The 23,063-nt window shown below is 34.3% G+C and overlaps 1 protein-coding gene across 2 annotated transcripts in view; it reads right to left on the bottom strand.

Moving 5' to 3' along the window:
* Positions 1-23,063, bottom strand: part of LOC149832473 (SNF1-related protein kinase catalytic subunit alpha KIN10-like) — a 79,700-nt gene that overhangs the window by 37,283 nt on the left and 19,354 nt on the right. For both annotated transcript variants that reach the window (XM_090014519.1, XM_090014518.1), the window contains exons 3-6: positions 17,371-17,555; positions 8,851-9,033; positions 8,612-8,743; positions 8,335-8,520 (exon numbers count right to left, since the gene is read on the bottom strand). In XM_090014519.1, the coding sequence (XP_089870645.1) occupies positions 8,335-8,520; positions 8,612-8,743; positions 8,851-9,033; positions 17,371-17,555 (686 nt within the window). The remainder of the gene's footprint in view (positions 1-8,334; positions 8,521-8,611; positions 8,744-8,850; positions 9,034-17,370; positions 17,556-23,063) is intronic.

The following is a 23,063-nucleotide window of genomic DNA, read 5'->3' as shown; positions in this document are numbered from 1 at the left end:
CTAAAAAACTTTTGAGTTAGTATACTCGGATATTTGGGGTCCTTTTCCGGTTATATCGAAAAGAAGTTATTCATATTATGTGTCATTTATCGATGACTTTACTAGATATGTATGGCTCTATTTTTTTAATTTAAAATCTGATGTATTTTCTTTCTTTAAAGAATTTCATATGATAGTCAAAAATCAATTTCAAAGTAACATTGTCACACTTAGATCCGATTCGGGTGGAGAATATTTATCAAAAGAATTTCAAAAATACTTAAAACATGGAATTTGCCATCAAAGATCTTGTCCTAGAACTCCCCAACAAAATGGGCTAGCACAAAGAAAACATAGACATATTATGGAAACCGCTAGAACCCTCCTTATTTCTAAGAATATTTCAAAATCCTTTTGAGTCGAAGCTGTGTTGACTTCAACATATTTAATAAATTGAATGTCATTATTATCATTGCAAAATATTTTCCCTTGTAAAAATTTATTTAAAATAACACCCGACTTCAAAAGATTACAGGTTTTTGGTTGTAAATGTTTTGTACTCCTATACAAGAGAGATAAATTATCCCCAAAGGACATTGAATGTGTTTTCATTGGATATGGAAAAAATCAAAACGGATAATAAATGTTTTGATTTTAACAACAAACTTTATGTTTCCAAAGATGTGACTTTCTTAGAAAATGAGAATGGCTTTAATCAAAGAAATGAAAAAGAAGTAGACTACACTTTTTTATTTGATCTCACTACGAGGAATGATAATGAGACTTTAAATAATGATGATAACCATCCTAGTAATGAGAGTATAGAACCTTGTGATCATCATACTATAGATGGTGATATAGTAGATAAGAGATCTATTTAAGGCATACGTGTTTATACCCAACGTGAGGAAAATAATCCTCAAAATGCTTTCGAAAAATACTTTTCTCCCGAAGAAGAATCATTAGATAAAAATTTAGTAATCATCACATTCTTATCATGAACCGTCTAATTATAATGAAGCTAAAAACTTCTCATTGGAAATAAGCTATAAAGATAGAATTAGATGCCCTTATGAAAGCCAAAACATGGAAAATAACTACTTTACCGTTAGGAAAGAAAACCATAGGTTGTAGATGGGTGTTCAAAGTTAAAACCAAGAGTGATGGAAGTCTAGAAAGATATAAAGCAAGGCTAGTTGACAAGGGTTATTCGCAAGAATACAAAATTGACTATGAAGAAACTTTTGCCCCTGTAGCTAGGATGACTATTATTAGAACCCTAATAGTCGTAGCTTTCATACAAAAAGGGCCTATCTATCAACTAGATGTCAAAAGTGCATTTCTCAATGGAGAATTAAATAAAGAAATTTATATGGACCTGTCGGGTTTTAGTATTGATAAAGAGAAAATTCTTAGATTAAGAAAAGCGTTATATGGTCTCAAACATGCCCCAAAAGCCTGGTATGATAGATTTAGTAGTGTCATGATTCATTTAGGATTGCATTCTTGTTATACTGACACAACTCTTTTTTGTTAAAAGTACATGTACCTGCTATATGTAGATAATATGATACTAACAGAGAATGATGAATAAGGAGTTATTGAAATTAAAAATGTTTTAAACAAAAATTTTGATATGTCTGACTTGATTTTTTAAGATATTTTTTAGGTATTAAAGTCTTTTATTCTCCCAGGGGCTATGTTCTTTCTCAGATAAAGCTTTCTGCTGATATTTATGCAAAGTCTGGTATAACAGATGACAAAAAAGTGGAGACACCTGAAGTTGTCAATGCAAAGCTAAAATTTGAAGATGGGACACTTTTGGACGATCTTACTCTATATAGACAGTTGATTGGGTCATTTACCTATTTAACCATCACCAGACTAGACATAGCTCATGTTGTTCACTCTGCAAGTCAATTTCAACATGCTCTAACCATCGTACACATGAGTACTGTGTTGCAAATTGTGAGATATATAAAGAATTCCATAAATAAATGGCCTTTCTTATCCTCATCATCATCATTGGATTTGTTTGCTTATACTGATGCTGATTGGGGAGGATATCCAAATGATAAGGTCTCAACTACTCGTTTTTGTGTTTTTTTAGGGGATTTTCTAATTTCATGATGGTGCAAAAAGTTTTATTGTCATCTACTGAAGTTGAATATATGGCTATGGCTACAACTATGGAACTTGTATGGCTAAGGAATCTTCTTAAAGATATGGAGACATCTCCAGACCTTTGAAAATGTGTTGTGATAACAAGAGTGCTATCTATATTGCTAGCAACCATACCTTCCATGAGTGCACCAAGCATATCAAAATGGTATGTACGAGACGAATATTTGAAAGGAATCATCGAGCTTTCATATGTTACTTCTAAATATCAACTTGTTGACTTCTTCACCAAAGCTCTTGCATCACCTCGTTTCATATTCATACTTAACAAACTTTCAATGTATACACTATAAGTTTGAGGAGGGGTGTTAAAATATGAATGTTTAATATATATTTATATATATATATAATGTCCATCAGGGGCATTTTGGTCATTTTACTATATGTAACTTGATTAGGTAAATAGTTTTATTTTTTTAATAAATGTAATTTAGGTTAGTGTAAGGATTTCTATGGGAATTAACCTATAGAGATGTTGGATAGCTCCCAACAACTACAAATATAGCCGTTGGGAGCTCCCAACATCTCTATGGGAGCTCCCAAGGCTCCCTCTATGTGTATAAATAGGGACATAAGGTCCCCATTTATTTTCAAGCTTCTCGCTAAGCTTTTTGACAATAAAAGATATTTTTTTTTACATTTTGTTGCAAGCCCTACTTGGCTTAATGTGTTATCCTTAAAGTGGATTTGTGGTTGTAGTGTGTGTTTGTATGCCCTTCGTTGGCTTGTATTTGTTTTCCGCTCATTTCATTACATGCACCTCTTTAATTGTGGGGTTAGAGATGTTTGTTGAGGTGATTTGTGTGAACCTCGTTGTATCGGTTTAGATTGCCGATTTATGAGTGCGGTGTCGATACTCAGTTTGGCTTTAACTAACATTGATTTGATCCCTGGCTATGTGAGTTTTATTTGGCGTGTGTAATTCATTGTGATTATATGCTTGTATTGATCTTTATTTGTGATAGCCATAGTTATCAAACATGCACCTTGAGGCGCAAAAGGTGCGCCTCGCCTTGAGGCGCGGCCATTTGTGCCTCAAGGCGCAAGCCTAAGGCGCAAAAAAAAAAATTTACTTTCCAACAAGATTTCTGAGACATAATCAGCAAAGTTTTTGTAGGTTAATCTCATATATTTTCCAGTTATTTCAGTTATATAATAAATTTCTTAATATATTACTATATTTTAACTTTTGTTGGTTAATCTCGTATATTTTTCAGTTATTTCAGTCATGTAATTAGTTTCTTGATATATTTTAACTTTTGTTGGTTAATCTCATATATTTTTCAGCTATGTAATCAATTTTTTAGTTACTTTTATATGTTAATCTCATACTTTTTAGAATAATCTCATATATTTTAACTTTTGTAGGTTAATCTCATATATTTTCCAGTTATGTAAACAGTTTCTTAGTATATTTTAACTTTTGTTGGTTAATCTCATATATTTGCCAGTTATGTAATCAGTTTTTAGTTACTTTTATATGTTAATCTCATGTTTTTTAGAATAATCTCATATATTTTAACTTTTGTAGGTTAATCTCATATATTTTTCAGTTTTTTCAGTTATGTAATCAGTTTCTTAGTATATTTTAACTTTTGTTGGTTAATTTCATATATTTTCCAGTTATGTAATCAGTTTTTAGTTACTTTTATATGTTAATCTCACATTTTTTAGAATAATCTCATATATTTTAACTTTTGTAGATTAATCTCATATATTTTTCAATTATTTCAGTTATGTAATCAATTTCTTATTAATTATCTTTTAACTTTTGTTGGTTAATCTCATGTATTTTCCAGTTATGTAATCATTTTTTTAGTTACTTTTATATGTTAATCTCATATTTTTAGAATAATCTCATATATTTTAACTTTTGTTGGTTAATCTCATATATTTTCCAGATATGTAATCGGTTTCTTAGTATATTTTATCTTTTGTTGATTAATCTCATATATTTTCTAGTTATGTAATCATTTTTTTAGTTACTTTTATATGTTAATCTCATATTTTTTAGAATAATCTCATATATTTTAACTTTTGCAGGTTAATCTCATATATTTTCCAGTTATTTCAGTTATGTAATCAGTTTCTTAGTATATTTTAACTTTTTTTGGTTAATTTCATATATTTTCCAGTTATGTAATCAGTTTTTTAGTTACTTTTATATGTTAATCTCATATTTTTAGTACTTATTTGAGATTTTCTATTTCTTATTGGTTGTTATTTCATCAATAAAGCATTTCTTTATTTATTTGTATTTGTATATATTTTTTATACTTTTTTTAAAGTTTTCAAAAAAAAATTGAGGCTTACGCTTTACGCCTCGCCTCGGTTTTTGGTGGAGCGCCTCGCTACGCCACAACGCTTTTCACAACACTGGTGATGGCTATACTATTTTTGTTGTGTACCATGGTGGTTCATGTGAATTAAATCTCTTATTTCTCTTGCCTTGATTTGAATATTATTTTTCAAATTTTATTTCTTAAATTTCTAATAACATTAGTTTGTTTTCATTACAAGATTTCTTTACCTTTCTTGCTTTCCTCTCTCCCCTCTTATTCGAGTGGCCTTTTTTGTGGCCAAGGGTCATGTTATATCAATTTTACAAATATGTGTTGTGAGTTGTGTGCACCCGTTGTAGCTGATGGTGTTATATATAGTTTTACTACCATGGATGAGGTGAGGTGTGTGCACCTCTTGTGGTTTTATCTTATTTTTATTGTTAGTATAGATAGTCGGTATTGTTGGTGCATGGTTACTGGTATGGTTATTGCTAACACTTTTTTATCTCTTGTGATACACTCGGATTTTGATGATGTTGAGTTGGAGGTCAGTGAGGTGATTGCAGGGTTACCGGAAGCGCCATAAGAACGGCGGAAGCGCACTTCCCCAAAGTGTGTTTTGAAAGCACGAAACATGACACTTCCAAAACATGTTGGGAAACACCAAAAAAAAATGGGAAGCGCACTTCCCCATTAATGGGAAGCTCACTTTCTCTTCTTTTTTCCTTTTTTTTGTTTTTTCCTTCTTGTTTTTCTTTCTTTTTTTTAAGTTGAGTAAGACTGAATATATGGAATGTCGGTTTAGTAAGCAACGAAGTAGTGATGGGAGTGTAGTGAAGCTTGGTGAGCAAGATATACCGGTGAATGATTATTTCAAATATTTGGGATCCATCATTCAAAAGTATGGAGAAATTGATGGAGATGTAAATCATAGGATAAAGGTTGGGTGGATGAAATGGAAAAGTGCAACTGGAGTGTTGTGCGATCGTAGAATGCCATTGCGGTTGAAGGGAAAGTTTTATAGGACGACTATTAGACCCGCTTTACTATATGGTACGGAATGTTGGGCTGCCAAGAGACATCATATTCAAAAAATGAGTGTAGCTGAGATGCGGATGCTTAGATGGATGTGTGGAAATACAATAAAAGATAAGATTCGGAACGAGGAGATACGTAAGAAGGTAGGTGTTGCACCCATTGAAAATAAGATGCGAAAGAATCGTTTACGGTGGTTTGGACATATTCGGCGAAGGCCTAATGATGCTCCAGTTAGAAGGTTGGAGAAATGGGAAAATATATTAGTTAAAAGAGGTCGGGGTAGGCCTAGGAAGACTTGGATGGAGATGATAGGAAAGGATATGAATGCTTTGAACCTCACCGAGGACATGGCATTGGATAGAAATGATTGGAGGAAAAGGATTCATGTGGAAGACCCAAAATGAATTTCTTTTTTGGTTCATATCGCTGACCCAAATTGTTTTGGGATGAAGGCGTAGTTGTTTTGTTTTTCTTTCTTTTTTTTCCTTTTTTTACTTCCCCCTCGCTTCCACCTCACTTTCTAGGCCGCTTCCAAAACGATTTTTGGTTTGCTTCTAAGTCGTCCCACGCTTTTCACTTGCTAAAATTTTGGAAGTGCCTCGCTTTCGGCTTCCGCTTCTCGAATCGCTTCCTGCTCTCGCTTTCCTGACTGGCAACTCTTGGTGATTGCTTGTTGTGACCAAACTATTGTTTTTATAAAGCCTTGATGGGATTTGTGAAAAAACTTGTTGTTTCTTATGATGTTAAAATTTGTTGATGTGGGATTTCTATAATTGTTTCATGTATTTTCTAATCTTTTTCAATGCCCTTTTGCCTTTTTATGAGAAATGGTAATTTGTGGTCTCCATTAGCATTTTGAATGCATTTATTTCCTATTGATATTGTTATTGTTATGATCCTTTGACCTTTTGCATTTCTTTGAGACATTAAAGTTTTGCTCTTATATGATTCTTATTGACAATTTGATATAGTTGTTTAAATTTGTTGATGATTTAAATTTTCGTATGAAATGTCTATCTAAGCTATTGAAATATCATTTGTGCATGCTTGCCTCTTGATAGTGTATATTGTGATTATTTTTGGTCTCCAGTGTTTTAATATCTTCTATCTATCATTGGAAATGTGTTGTTTTTGTGACTATGGATATTTTAGAATTACTGAAGATATGAAATTATGTTTAGTAACTCTTGTTTGAAAGGTCTATAGTATCTCTTACTTATATTTAGTTGGTTCTTGTAATTGTTTTCAAATTTTTTTTAAAATAGTTTTTCTCCTCATTGTTTAAATTATTGTAATTTATATTTATTTTCTCATGTCTTTGGTGTATTTGGCCATCCTCTCTCCATATATATATATATGTAACTAATATTATATATATATATATATTTCTTGTATTTTTTTTCTATATTTTGTGTTATAATACTTTTGTTGTAGTGGTTGACTTGTGTCGTTATCTCTACAAAGGATCTAATCAAAGTCATGGATTGCTATAAAGCTCCTTAGAGATTTGAAAGAGTAGATTCCTAATAGTGATCATGGAATCTCCTTTGAAAGATCTATTGTTGTTGAAGAACTCACCATAAATATTATTATTTGAAGCCAATGAAGATCTATATTTTGTTTGCAAACTTTCGTTTGTCAACCATGAGTTTGAGGGGGGTGTTAAGATATATACATTGTATTATCTACATAAGTATACTAAGGTATACTTATAGGTATTTTTTTTGTATTTCTTTTGTATTGTTTTTTTATTGTAATTCCAAGTATACTTATTGTGATCTAAATTTTAGTAAAAGGATAGTTTAGGATAAGTATACATATTGTATACTTTTAGGGTAGAATAGGGATTTTATTTTTATTAATATTAGTCATTATTTAATAGGACTAAATTTGTAATTTTATTTATTTACTTTTTTTTGGTCAAATGAGATTAACCAACTAGCCATTGGGGTTTGTAATGGCTAGTTTGAAAAGTCAAACTAGCAGTTGGAATTTGCTCTAACAGCTAGTTTGACTAGTCAAACTAGCTGTTAGGACTAGCTCTAACGGCTAGGTTATGTCTTCCTCTATATATTGCTCATCCTTTTGTTGTATAGGCAATAGAGGATGTACATATGGGGTGTATTTGAGTGTCTTTGTAGTGAGGTTCATTTGTAAAAAAAAAAAATATTATTAATAAAAAAAATTATTTTATTTTTTTGTGTTCTTGTGGGTGTATTAATAAATATGTTATTTCTTATCTTTGGTTAAATAAATTATGTTTATGTTTTAGATCTTTTGTATTTGTCTTTTGGTTGCCTCAGGATCCGTGCTACTTCGTGACAGTCTGTGTATGGTATGGTCACCTCCCCATATCCTTATTTTTGGGAACTGCCATGTCTTCCTACAAAGCTTATTTGCATCATATGTCCCTCCCTGCAGATCATGTGACATAGGTCTGACATGGCAATGGCTGTCTATTAGAAGTAAACGCAACACAGCCATAGATTTAAACAAGTATTTTTTCACTTAATATATTATTATTCAATACAAAGGGCGGATTCTGCACATTTGAGTAGCAAAGCAGAGCCAACTAGATTTAAGCAGAAATGCAAAATCTTCCTATTGAAATTATGCTGTAGCCAGCAGCTTTAGCATGAAAATCAACATAACGTTGTATTTTAAGAATACAAATAAGAACTTCAGCCAGCTTAAGATATGGCCACAGTACAAATAGAACTGCACCAATTTAGTCTGAATCTATTTACATGAGCCTCTGCTTTTGTGAAGAAAGTAAGAGTACCATCTGGCCATATGCATTACCAAAGATCAAATGATTAGAAGAATCTGAGCAAATCAAGGTGAGAGATCATACCTTCTTCGCCTGTTGCATTGTATCTGGTGGGGGAACAGCTAAATAGCGTGGAAGATGAGATTGGAACCATGGATGTTGACGAATATCAGGAATTGTTATCCGTTTCATGGGATCAACAACAAGCATCCTCGGAATTAAGTCCCTTGCACTAACTGACAAATGACTCGGCAAAGTATATATCCCCCCCTATGAGCAAAGGACCATTAAACAAAAAATACACTGAAGAATACAATAAAATCAAAGGGAAGATTTGGGATGTCCTTATCAAAATAATTACTTTTATTTTTTTGAACAGATTTGGGATGTTCTCATCATCAAAGGGAAGAGACCCACAAAGAAGGGCATACAATATCACACCACAACTCCAAACATCAACCTCTGGTCCAGCATAATGTTTTCCAGATATTACCTACATAAGAAGAGAAGAAACAAAAAAATTCAGATGCACAGCACCTTACCATAATGCCCTTGCCATAAAACTTAAATACAAAATCACTACTAGAAAGTGGTACTTACCTCAGGAGCTGCATAATTTGGGCTACCACAGCTGGTCTTCAGGAAATGCCCATCTCGCATGATATTGCTTAAGCCAAAATCTGCAATTTTTACATTGCATTTGGAATCTAGGAGAATATTTTCAGGCTTAAGGTCCCTGTGAACTACCATATTTCTGTGGCAATACTCCACACCAGAAATAATCTGATTTCAAAATGCACTGTAAGTTATGCTGAAAACTTCATCATGCAAAATTAGGAACATTCTCAAATGAGCTCTTTATACCCCAAAAAAGATCATGTTATTTCAAAATAAATTATTTTAACTTTAATTAGATCAAATAACAAATTCCAATAACCTTTTATCTGTTTCATATTTAACCAGCTCACTTATTTAAATTTTACATTTAAACCCTTCAGATTTCCCAAGCCACATTAATGACACACTTGAGAAGACCTCCATCATAAAAATCCTAATTCAGCTTTGAAATCAGTTGTTTGTCCATCATTAAAGAAATGACTACATCACCCTCATTTTTAACGGAACTACCCTTTATTTCACTGCAAACCCTCTTTAGTAAACCATGTTCATTCACCGTTAAAACTCCTTTTCTGCCAGCTGTGCTTCTTATCCCTTTCTTGGCATGTGGACATTAGGCTAGCTCAACCTAGCCCAGCCACCCAAAATCCTGACCTGACTCTTTTGGGGTTTGGGCCAGGCTGTGAACACCCCAAATTTTCAAAAATTTCAAAAATTCCTTTTTTGACCCTGGTCCCCACCTTCTGAGTAATTGGGTCAACTTCTTATCAACTCCTGATTATTTCTCGGATTCACTTCCTTGTTGAAGATCCGAAATCCAATTTCATTTTCTATATTTGACCCAATCTTGAATCCAGATCAAATATCCAAATCTAATTCTGAGTTCGGATCTCCTATTTACAATTCAAAATCTAAAAATCCAAAATCAATTTTTTTTGTGGCTCAGATATTTTATCTAGATCCAATCTCCATTTGGATCCATCCCTCTTATGTTTCCTCAATTCAAGATCCAAACTCGATGTTTGCTCAAAACCTCGAATCCAGATCCATTTTAAAACTCGATTTTTAAAATTTAACCTGCTATTTCAAAACTCCCCTTTTTTGTAAAATTCTCAAAATTTCAAATTCAATACTTTCGTAAACTTTTCAAAAAAATCTCATCTGAACCCCATCTCTTAAATCCCTCGCATTTCCCTCGTATTTTTAGGTTTTTCTTTCAAAAACATAAAAGAAAAATTTCGAAAAGTAGCTTTACCTTCTTTTTGAAAAAAACTTGTAATAAAACCTTCTTTTTGAAAAACTTTAAAAATGTGAGGGACCTTTGTTGAAAAATTTGTAACGGCCTCCCCCGTTATAAACCAACGCAGGAGAGACCATCTCGGATCCACCAAGCATCGATCGCATCCTCACACCGAGCACTGCAAAAGGGCCTTCGAGCCTTCCTCTCTTTCCTTTTCCCCTGTCTCTCTCCTCTTTCCTTTTCCCCTTTCTCTCTCCTTCTTCCTTTTCCCTCTCTCTCTCTCTCTTTTTCTTCTCTTCTTGATCGACTGAAGGAAATCAGCCCTGCAACAGTAGCCAAGGTAAGAATTATCCCCTCTCCCTCTTTATCTTTCTGTGGATTTGCCTTTTTCCTCTCCTTTCGCTTGGATTTTCTTTATATGATATCAGTTTTTGTTTCTTCTCCATTGACGCATAATATGCACTACCGATCTGCCTATAGCACCATCGGTTTGCATTTTTGCAATAAGATGTTGATCTCTTCTTTGTTACATTTCTTTCGTTGTTGGTTCATATACTTTGATTTTCTGCATCATTCTCGCATTCACTTCACTGTGCACATTAGCACTTCACTATAGACATTTTCATCGGGTTAGCTACATCTGATTCTCATTACAGCATCCTACCTTAATCGCATTGCATTTCCGAATTATGCTTCATTTCGTAATTTCGGATAAGCATTGTATCATTTTAATATTTCTGCGATTTGTTGTCTAAATGTTTAGCATTATTTCATCTCATCCGATCTAATCCTCACTCAGCAAATTTCAGTTTCAGCCTATGTCACACAGACTCGGCTAGGGAGGCGCCGCACCCGAGTCGACATGCCCCAACACGGGTGCGGACACTGGTGCGGCTTCGGACTCGGCCCGGACTCGGTCAATGCCGAGTCGGACTTGGTCAACGAGTCGAGGATGAGTCCGTCCTTTTTTTGTCTCGGTCAACGTTGACTGAGTCCAAAAATTGTCCATTTTTAGGGAAAAAAACAAAAAAAATGATCTTTTTATATATTTTTTTAAAAAATATATATATAGCATGAGTCTCAAACATAAGCCCCAGAAGAAAAAAATTACGAGGGGCGCTGCCCCCCCCCTCTGCCCGCTCACCGCGCAGCGGGACCCGTGCCGGGAGAGCCCCCGAACCCCTCTTTCTGCAAGGGCAAAAGTACAATTTGCAAAGTTTATAAAAACACTCATGCTAGTGCCAAACTTTAGAGGACAATATCCACATATATGCACACAGGATATATTATTATTATTATTATTATTATATATATATATATAGCCGAGTCCCCGTGTCTAAAATTTTTAAAATTGCGCCGCACCCGTGTCGCACCCGCACCCATGTGACATAGGTTTCAGCATCATCTGCGTTTTTCTGATTCAGCGATCCATCTTCATCACTACATCATATTTTCCTTCTTCTTTTTTAGTTTTGAATCGCATCATCTCATCTGCATTTTGCATCTTCAGTAATACCCTGCATCTGCATTCCAACCGGTGGTGCACTTTGTAATACCTTGCATCTGTAATATCCTGTTCATTTGAAACTTTTTTATTTCAGCCGTCTGTGTCTTCTGTATTTCCTGTATCAAGTTCATTTAGTTTTTCCTATGATTTCAGCAATTTGTATTTCCTATATTAAGTTTGTTTTGCATTTACTGTTGCAATCTACATTTTCTGCATTTCTGAGTTCCATCCTCTTTATTTCATTTCCAACATTTTACTGGTTTCATTAGTAATATTCTTCTGTTTCTGAAATTTTGTTTTCATCGTTGTGATTCATCTGCATCATCACAATTTGTATGTACATCATCCATTCATTTGATCATCTCTGTTTGACATTCATCAGATTGTATATCACATGTTTGATTTCATCATCCGCACTCCGTCTTTTGATTCAGCATTTTTCCTGTTTTCCGATTCTTGTGTCATTCATTTAACATCATATTCATCGGATCTACCAATCTTAATCCTAGTTCGTCTCTTCATCTCATCAGCTTTCCAGCATCTTCATCTCAACTGTATCAATTTCCTGTTTCAGCATAGCAATGGCATTAATGTTCTGTAATTTGTTTTGATACATCAAACTTAACCCAGCTACCGATTGCATCAAACTTAGTATAGTGATCTCAATTGCATCAAACTTGATTTCTGTATTGAATTGGATTCAATCCAGAAACTGCTGAGCATTAGCCTCTCACAGATTTTTGCATTTGCTAGGTAATATTCCTCTGCTATACCGTGAAACACACTGCTCTGCTGATTTTAAATCAGATCTTCTCATCTGTTTCTCCTTTTCAGCATTGTGCTTTTATCAGCACTTCATTGCTCACGGCACCTCACTTCACATCATTTCACTTCTCCACCTTACAAGCGAAGAATCAGATTTCATATAATGTGTATGGTCCCTTGAATACCATTAATTGATAACCATTTGATCACTAGACAACCCGGCTCGAAAAAAGAAACTCAGGTCGTTACATTATGGGATTGGACTTGACAAGCTGCAAGTAACTCGTCCTTTGCAAAAGCCAATAGTTCCATTCATGTTCATGAGGAAATTCCCAAGGGGAATCACTAGTCAGACTCCCATAATCATACCAACATATCACATGCCATGCTCAGCTGTCCACAACGGAAAGAGTTGGACATAGCCTTCGGCAACAAATTTTCATATGCTAGGAAAATCGATCGGCAAATCAATTTGCAGTGTTGTTCTATTGATTTACTGTTATGTTGACCTACTGTTGCTGAAATCGATGTGCTGGCTGAAGTCGATCTGCTGCTGCTGCTGCTAAATCCACTGTTTGATGCTGCTAAAGTCCATCTGCTGAGGCTGATGAAACCAGCTGGCAGAAATCGGTTTTCAGCAAGTCAATTTGTTGTATACAAATGACCTGCTGCATACCAGTTTGCTGCCGTGGAGAGTAGATCATTGATTTACTGCACTATGGTGGATTGATTTGAAAGTTCAAATGGCTGTGATTTGTTCAACTGCTGAACAATCTAACGCATTTTCTTTGGATAGTCTGAGTCACATTGTTAAAGATAGCGAAGAACAGAGCTTACCATTCGGCGCAAAAGCCATGACAGAAAACATGGTTTCTTGGATGATCCTTTTCATGTTGTAGATATTGACCAGTTTGAATTATCAATGGCAACGCATTTTGATATGATCCCTGCACAGACAGCACATCATTCACTGCATATTTGATTCTTTACCTACACATCACCACTTACCTGTACTTCCGATTTTATCAGTCACTTGATATCACTTGATATCGGCACAGCATATCATTTGATATCACTTGATGTTATCCCTTGGCATCATTTGCTATCTTCACAGCATCACCTGATGTTTTCACTGTATATCGCTGTGTATTTTTCACAGCACATCAGTTGATATTTTCACAGTACATCGCTGTGTATTTTCACAGCACATCATTTGATGTTTTCACAGTATATTGCTAGATGTTTTCACAGCACATCACTTGATGTTTTCACTGTATATCGCTGGATATTTTCACAACACGTTACTTGATATCTTCACAGTATATCGCTGTGTATTTTCATAGCACATCATTTGATGTTTTTACAGCATATCGCTAGATATTTCCACAGCACATCACTTGACATTTTTACATCATATCACTTGATATTCTCACAGCATATCATTGGTTTCTTACAACATGTCATTGGATTCCTTAGCAGCATATCATGTGACTCTTTATGGCATGCCATTTGGTTTCTTACAATGTCATTAGACTTCTTAACAGCATGTCATCTGATTTCTCAGAGCATGCCCAGGTTCTATTGTAAGCTTCATCATATGCATTCCTTCATTAGCATATGCATTGCCCTTACGCAAATGCATGTACATTTTCTCATTAGCATAAAGCATTGCATATGCATTCTCATATGTATTCTCAAAGCATGCCCAGGTTCTACTGTAAGCTTCATCATATACATTCCTTCATTAGCATATGCATTGCCCTTACGCAAATGCATGTACATTTTCTCATTAGCATAAAGCATTGCATATCATTTTCCTATGTATTTTCTCATCAGATAAGCATTGCATATGCATTCTCATATGTATTTTCTCATCATCATAAGCATTGCATATACATTCTCATATGTACTTTCTCATTAGCATAAGCATTGCACTTAGGCAAAATGCATGTGCATTTCTTCATTTAGCATAAGCATTGCACTTAGGCAAATGCATGTGCATTCTTCACTAGCATAAGCATTGCACTTAGGCAAATGCATATGCATTTCTTCATAAGCATAAACATTGCACTTAAGCATATGTATATGCATCTCTTCGTAAGCATAAGCATTACATCTTCCCATATGTACATGCATTTCAATAATAGCATAAGCATAACCATACGTGTGTCAGTGTTAAAATAACATTTCCAATTTTCCTTCTATATTTTGCATTTCTATTGCTTTGTGCTATCTTGTAATTACAGGGAAGCTGGAGAGATCCTGATTTTCTTTCCTAGAATAGGAAGTTTTAATATTTCAATTTCAAACTGGAATAATTTCATTATTAATGAGAATTTCTACTTTTTCTGTTTAGAATAGAATGTATGAGTATATAGTTGTATTTTAAATTCTCGTAATTGCTTATGGCATTTTATTTTATTTTATTCTTCAAAAAGCACTATGGAGAAAACACGAATGGCACGTGCACCATTCTAATAAGAGGTAAATGACCCTAAGTAAATGATTCGTATTTATGGCCACAATCAAAATGTGAACAATACTTAGGATTTTTATCTTTTATGGAATAAAATTTGACCTACACTTTAGGTCCCTTCTGAAAAACATCATATTTTCTAAAAATGGATATCATTTTCTTCCTCTATCAGAATTTAAGATATAAATTAATTTGAGATATTTTTGTGGCCATAGTCATGAATATATTAAAATTTAGTTTTGTTTTAAATCTTATAAAGGCACAAAAATTTATTTTATTCTTTATTAGAATTCAAATAAAGATTAGATTAAAAAATATTTGTGACCATAGTCATAAATGTATTAAAATTTAATCTTATTTTAATTCTATTAAAGAATGAAATTTGCTTTTAAAATTTCAATTTTAAATAAATTCTTTCAATGCATACATTATTTTGCATCATTATTTGCCATCTTTTCAAATTATTTTCGAAATTACAAGTGATTTTTGAAATAAATTTTCAAAAACACAGTTTTCACTTCTAGATTCAAAATCATTTTCAAACTTTTATTTACAAATTCAGATTCATCTTTTGTTTATTTCCAATTTCATCCAGTTTTAAAATTTGTTTCAAAATTCCAAATTCGATTTTCTGAAACTTCCCATTTTTTTAAGTTCTTACTTTTAACTTAGAATTCTATTTTAAATTCAAATGTTAAAATCTTTACTTTTCTTCAAAATTCCAAAATTTCGAATTCTATTTTCATTTTCAAATTCGATTCTGAATTTTATTTCAATTCTCAATTCAATTCTAAATCAAAATATTTGAAATTTATTTCAAAATCCCATCTTAAATTCCAAATTCAATTTCAAAAATCGATTTCCAATTTCAATTCAATTTCAATCTCAAAATCCCGAGTTCCAAATTCAAAATCCAATTTCAAAACTTATTTTTGGATTCCAAATTTTTCAACTCCTAAATTCATTTCTAAATTCCCATTTTAATTTCAATTTCAATTTCTTATTTCAATTCCAAGTTTCAATTTCCAAATTCATTCCCACATTCAAAGTTAAGTTTCAATTTCAAAATATAAACTCAATTTTCAAATATTCAAATTCCAAATTCAAAGTTCAAATTCAATATCAATTTTGCTTTCAAGTTCAAGTTCAAACTTCAAATTCAATTATGATTTCAAAACTTAATCAATTTCTAAATCTTGATGTTCAATTTAAAAGCAATTCAAATTCGATTTCAGATTCCAAAATTCTCAAACTCTGAATCCAATTTTCAAATCCTCAATTGCAAGCTTTCAAAGCAGAGTCCATTTCAAAATTCAACCTTTCAAAAATCATTTTTTGAACTTCAAAGACATTTCTAAAAGGATATTTCCAAATTCATTTTCAAAATCACTTGGAAAATCCAAATTTCTAAAATATTTCCAAGAAAAGCACACATTTTCTCAAAATTCAAAAGTCATAGCTCAAGCCTGATTCCATGTGCATTTAGGATTTCAGAATAATCACTTAGACAAATTTAGGTAAAGTGAAAGGCATTTATTCGATCCTTGGTCCAATTACCCCTGATAAAGGCGCCAAGAACGGTTGAACCTCGTACCAACGAGCGAATCCCGTCTCTCCATTTTCCCGCAAAATTTCAAAACAAAAGCGAATAAATTTCAAAACATCTTTTTCAAAAGGTCAAGTGAGACCTTGCAAAGAGTTTTTTCTTCTCTCTCTTTTTTCCCTCAAAAAGAAGGAAGAAGGAAAAGAAAAAAAAATTTGCACCGATCACACAGGCCCAGGTCTTATCAGGCTTAGAACCAAGTGGATGAGGTTGGGCCTTTAAGCCCAACCAGTAAACAGGCCGGGCCCCATTGAGATAGTTGGATAACCAACATGAGAATGGGCTGCCTTGTGCAGCCTCAAGCCTGATAAGTGTTAGGCCCAACCTGGCCTGTTGACTAGTCAGGCCAGGTCAGGCCTAACACTTCTCAGGCTTTATGCTGCACAAGGCAGCCCATCTCATGTTGGCTATCCAACTACCCAATCTGGTACTCGACCCAATGTCCACTCCTATTCCTGATCCACCCTAGCATACAAAATTGACCTCAAGTCCTCAACACCAGACCACAACAACCCAATCCAAGCACCCTTCCATCAAAATCAATACCTAAAAGGAAAAAATCAAGTGATAGTGAACTAGATGTTCACCTTTGTCCCTTCAAAGAGAAAATGATGGCGAACCTCTAGAGAATAAATGACGAACAAACAGAATAAGAACTGTGGGACTTGGTCATAACAATAGAAACAATGGCAGTCACATATAATATTTTTGGAAGGTGAGTCAGTTGTATAGCAGCGTACTTTGTTTGACTTCAGAAATCCCATGAGAAAATGCTCAGGCGAATACCCACAAAAGGTCCAGGCACATGAATAAAACAGATTGTGATTAAAGTGTTCTCATTTTATATGGAAACACAAAGACAGTAAGTGTTGAGATTGAGAAACTTATGCACATGGAAATTGGCAAATTACCTGCTGAAAGAAAGTACGACCCTCATCCTCCTGCAGTCTACCCTTCTCTACAATGTAATCAAACAGCTCACCTGACTTCACATACTCCATGACTACATAGATGTCTGATTGTGTCTCTATGACCTCATAAAGGCGTATAATATGAGGGTGCATAAACAATCTCAGGATCTTTATTTCCCGTCTAACTGGATAATTTGATAGAAAAAATAATCAAATTTTTAATACTGAAACACAATCAATTAAATCAATTATGAAGGAAAATTAAGACAAAAAATACCACAATGAAAATGACATCAAAAGTGATTCACTGTTTGTATGATGAACAGTTTGCACTAGGGTTAGTTATAGGAACATTGCAGAAAGGAAAAAAAAAACTACCAAGTTACTAACCATTCACGTGCACTTAAAATTGAGAGTACCATACCAGATGTATAGAATATGAAAAAGTAGATTATACATAACCAAATACTCTTCATCAAGACATTAAATCGGAAGCAGTCTTTCAAACAAAATAGCCACAAACTATCAGTGCCAACCATGGGGCATGGACATACAGTTGTAACAAGAGAGAGAGAGAGAGAGGACGGGATGCCATAGCTATCACAGAGTGTGTATAAACCATAAACTCAAACAAAAATAGTCAAACAATTATCTGGGCCTATTCTTTGAAGAACACTCCTTTCTGGTTAGATGCCTACAAAGTACCTTTCTAGAAGAATTCACAAATCAGAACTTTCAATATTATAGAATTTCTAACAAAATTTAGTAAATGTTCAATAGGACAAAAATATTCCCCAGGACTGTGTCCAATTCACTGATTGACTCACTTTTGATCTTCTTACAGCTATAACATTGTAGAATATGCCTGAGCATAATCATTATATGGTCCACGACTCCACATTATAGGGCTGATAGCTCATCTGACTCGGGACTTCAATACCAGCACTTCCTACTATTAGTTCCCAAAAAACATTAATTATTTCCAAATATTGATATGACGAACAACTGCTTGATGAAATAAACCATGTGAACACTTTCATCCTTGAAGGTGGACATAGTAAAATAAAGCAGAAGGGTCCCTTGGTCTCCAGCAAGGTTGTGTAAGAGGAGGACAATCCCATCAAGGACCTATTAGATATTCTAGAAAATGGTTTCATCTGGAAGTTAGACACGGAATGACATGACCAGTGACCCTTCAAAGATAACTAGTGTATCATAGTTGTGTAGAGGGCCAATTTAGCAATATTGTAAAACCTAATCGTGAAGCAGGAAGGAGAAACCAACCTTGAACTTGAGAAGACCCTTCTAGATGCATATCCACCCACTGGAGGTTGACCACATCGAGCTCAAAGAGATGCTCACACGGTCTCTTCAAATACTTTTGATATACATGCAACCAAAAGAGTCACCCCTTGTTTGGATCTCTTTATAAATTGCTCCTTGATATTTATGCTTATTTTAAAGAGCAAGTTTTGGTGTTTGGATCTTTTCTTTCAACTTTTTCTAATGACTTTTTATAAATTTCGCCTCTTTTTTTCAAAAGTACAGTGAGGCCTTTTCTTCAGTACTTATTTTCTTCCATCTCACTTCCATCATCCCCATCACCACTACCACCACCACCACTATTGTCATCACCACCATTACCAACACCACCAACACCTTTGTCATTACCACCACCACTGCCATTACCATTACCATCATCACCATTACCACCGCCATCACCATCTACCATCACCATCATCACCCCTACTCATTAATCTTCTTTTCTTCTTTATTATAATTTAAATAGTGGTGGTGATCCAAACATTCGCTTAATTAAAAGTAAAGGCAAGATTCTTCTTTAAGAAATGTGCTTAAATTTATATTTGTAAGCAATAAATAAAAATACATCCAAACAAGGCCTTAATTAATTTATTTGTTAACCCACCCCTTAGTCTTTCTCTACAAGAATCATGGATAAAGCATTAAACAAGAATCTCAAGAAATACTATCGTGGCTCATACTATAAGGGTTTCATCAATGGAACAAGCACAACCAACGGTAACATAAATGTGCAGAAAGCAATTTAACAGATTCAACATAGCAGCTCCGGATCTTTTTTATTGATGATAGACCTGAAGAAAGGGTTTTAAAAAAATTTCACTGGTACTTCTTGATGGTTTTCCTTTCAGAAAGAATCCTGGCCACTCCTCTGTCTTGGTACTAGAAATCAACCAAAAGAATACCTTAAACCCTTTTGAGAAGTGTTCTTCATTCTAGTGAACTATTTACAATAAACAGAAGAACCTAACTATCTTTGTCAAAGGATGAAATTCAGCTTTCTGCAGTATCATGAATTTTGAAAATGAAAGAAAAGCAAGCAAGGAATATTGGAAATCCTATCATCAAAGAATGATGTAGAATTAACAGCTGAAAACCCATCTAGCAATGATTTCTTACCCTCAGGTCACAACATTTGTTGGGACATAATTGTGAAAATTGTATTTTCTTGTTTGGCAATGTTTTGAGGCAGTGTTATCAGTATCTTATCGTACAATAAGATATGAAGTATCGACAAATAAACTGATACGATATAGCATGTATATCGTAAATGTTACGATTATCGGTCTATATTGGACCATATTGTACAATGCAAGGGTGTATCATACGATACACCGTATTATGAGTCATCTTCAATTTTTTTAGGTTTTCCGGTGCCGGAAAAGTAGTGACTGGTCACTTATAGGAGCCATTTTTAATCCCCCATGGGTCATTTTAACCCCTTTTTTGTGTTCTCCCTCCCCAAATCTCATTTCTAAGCACACCCACTCATTTTTTTAGATCAAATCCACCTTAAAAATTGAGGCTTTTGCTATATCTGAGCTTTAGAAGTGTGATTCACCTCACATCTCACTCATTTCCATTTTACTCAACCTTTTTTTGGCTTTTAATCCTCAAAACCGAATCCTAGAAGGGTGATTTAACCTAAATTCACTCATTTTCATCCTACAGACTCAGTTTTTGGCTTCTAAGTTCTAACCTTAAAAAACAAGTCATAGTAGTGTGATTTGCCCTAAATCCGCCTATTTCCATCTTACACAAACAGTTTTTTTCCCTCTAACCCTCAAATATGAACCCTAGAGGGTTTGATTCAGAGGGTTTGGAGCATAACTGAATCAAGAGACTCGGCATGGGATCATTCCAGTTTATGAAGGAAATAGGTTGTTCAACAAGTGCAACTATTGTAAAAGAGATACTCATTGAGGCATTTCGAGGATGAAACATCATTTAGCCGACACAAAGCAAAATGTGGCTGCATGCAATGCTAGGTAGTTACCTGAAACTCTGAAGTGGCAGATGCATGAGCTATTGAAGGAATCTTCGAAGAAGAGAATGAGAAAACAGGAGTTGGCAGAAATTGGGAGTTACAATATGTCTCAGCCTTGGTAAGATCAAGAAGTGCCACCTAAGGACTATGGGGAAGCAACCGGAAGTGTGAATGGAACCACTGAGGAGGAGCTGGAGATGATATGGCAACAGAAGGGCAAGGGGGTGGAGGTGGGAACAGAAAATCTATGTCACAAGGACATGCCACTTAGGTGGCAAATTGCGTATTGATACAACAAGACACGGATTCGGAAACGGGACATGATGTGATTCACGTATGACTCAGTCAGCATCATGTTTGACACATTGATATGGTGCACGATGTTAAAATGTAACATGTAATACACATATAATATATATTAATAAAATAATAATATAATATATATATTTATATATATTTATATTTTTTTATTTCTTTTATTTTTCTTTCTTTTCTTTTATTCTTTCTTTTTATTTTTTAGTTTATTTTGAACTAGTTAGTCAAGATCTAGTTAGATCTTGACCAACTATATAGTCGGCTATAAATAGAACCGTTGGACTAGGTCCAACGACTCTTAGGAAGAGCTCTTCCCACCTCACTCTCCTCTTGTATATATATGGGTGACCCCATCCTTTGTATCTCAATGCTTTTTAAGCATCGCTTGTGAAGAAATAAATATATATTATTCTAGTGTGTTCTTTCATTTTTACCATTTTATGGGTTGTGCTTGAGGTGTCTCTAATAGACACTCTTTTGAAGGTTTCTCGTGCTTTTGTGGAAGACCATTTCATTACATGGTATCAAAGCCTTGAAGATTTTTAGATCTTGAAGATTTTTAGATCTTGAAGAATTTTCACCTCGTTTTCTGTGCCTCCTTTGCAAAGGGTAATTCATTCTCTTGTTTGTGACTCAAGAGGTCTATTTTGAAGAAGGAAAGCATTTGGAGAAAGGATAACTACGAAAATTTATATTTGTGTTCATTCTTCTTCTCTCTTTTCTTTCTCTTTTCTTTCTCTTTTCTTTCTCTTTCTCTTTCTCTTTCTCTTTTTTCTTCTCTCATCTATTCTTTTTTTTTCTCACCCTTGTAAAAGATGGATGACAATGATAAGATCACCATCATACCCATGAAATTAAATGACACCAACTATGTGATGTGGGCTTCTATCATGAAGCACCACATTTAGGGAAAAGGGTTGTAGGGTACGATGGATGGTTTCGATTCGGAACCGAAACTAATTCTCACAAAAGTTGAGAATAGAAAATAAGTACCTCTCACGGAAGGATAGAAGAATAAGGCCTTGGCGACCTATGAGAAAAAATGAAAAGAGTGGAGAATAGGGCACACCCAAATTATGTTATGGCTAATTAATAGTGTTGACATTAAGAAATGCTCTAACCTTGCTAAATTTGAGCACACCAATAAAGCTTGAGAATATCTTAAAAATATGTATTCCCTTAAAGATATTGCACACGTGTGCAATTTGCAAGACAAAGTCTGGACGATGACTCAAAAAGATAAAACTATTAAAGAATATTACAATGAGTTATCTGAACTTTGGGAGGAATTGGCTCTTCTTGAGCCAACATGGCATTGTTCCGAAGATATCGAGTTTCGCCAAAGCAACTCAATATGAAACACTTTTATCAATTTATAAACGGTCTAAGACCGGAATTTGAGTCAACCAAATTGGCTCTTTTACATCGAGAAAAGGTTCCCTCTATCATTGATACTATAGAGGAATTGGCTATTGAGGAAAACAAACTTAAGAAGAATATTCCAAAATCTGAGATGATTCTGTTCTAGCTATGTCTAAATCGGGTAACTACGTGCGCACTTATAGGCCACCTCATTTTGGTAGACAAAGTGGTGATTTTGACAAAAGAAAAGTTATTTGCCATCATTGTCGTGAACCGGGGCATTATAGGCCTCTATGTCTTAAGCTAAAAAGAAGAGATGAAAAGAAAGTTGCATTTGTCGAATCGGAATTAAAAGATCAAGATGCACCGGTATCTATGACCCAATTAATGGAGATTCTTCAACCCCTTCTCAAAAGAGCATCCTCCTCAACTGAAGCCTCAACTGGAGCAGTTGTTTCATCATTCTCCGATCCCGGTAACTTTCCTTTGCTCCTTAACTCTGGTGCTTCTTTTCATATGACCCCAAATGTCAATAGCCTATCCGAATGTTTTAAAAATAACTCACGTGTGTCAAAAGTTTTCACATCTGATGGTACCTATCTTGAAATAGAAGGAATGGAAAATTTTGAAAATTTTCATAAAATAAAGATATATTCCTAAACTAAATTTAAACCTCTTGACTGTTTCTCAAATATCTGATTATGGGAGT

This window comes from Nuphar pumila, chromosome 7 (assembly GCF_984573655.1).
Source record: "Nuphar pumila chromosome 7, dmNupPumi1.hap1.1, whole genome shotgun sequence".
NCBI classification, from domain to species: domain Eukaryota; kingdom Viridiplantae; phylum Streptophyta; class Magnoliopsida; order Nymphaeales; family Nymphaeaceae; genus Nuphar; species Nuphar pumila.
Note: the sequence above shows the minus strand (reverse complement) of the source record. Positions and strands in the feature narration are given on the sequence as shown.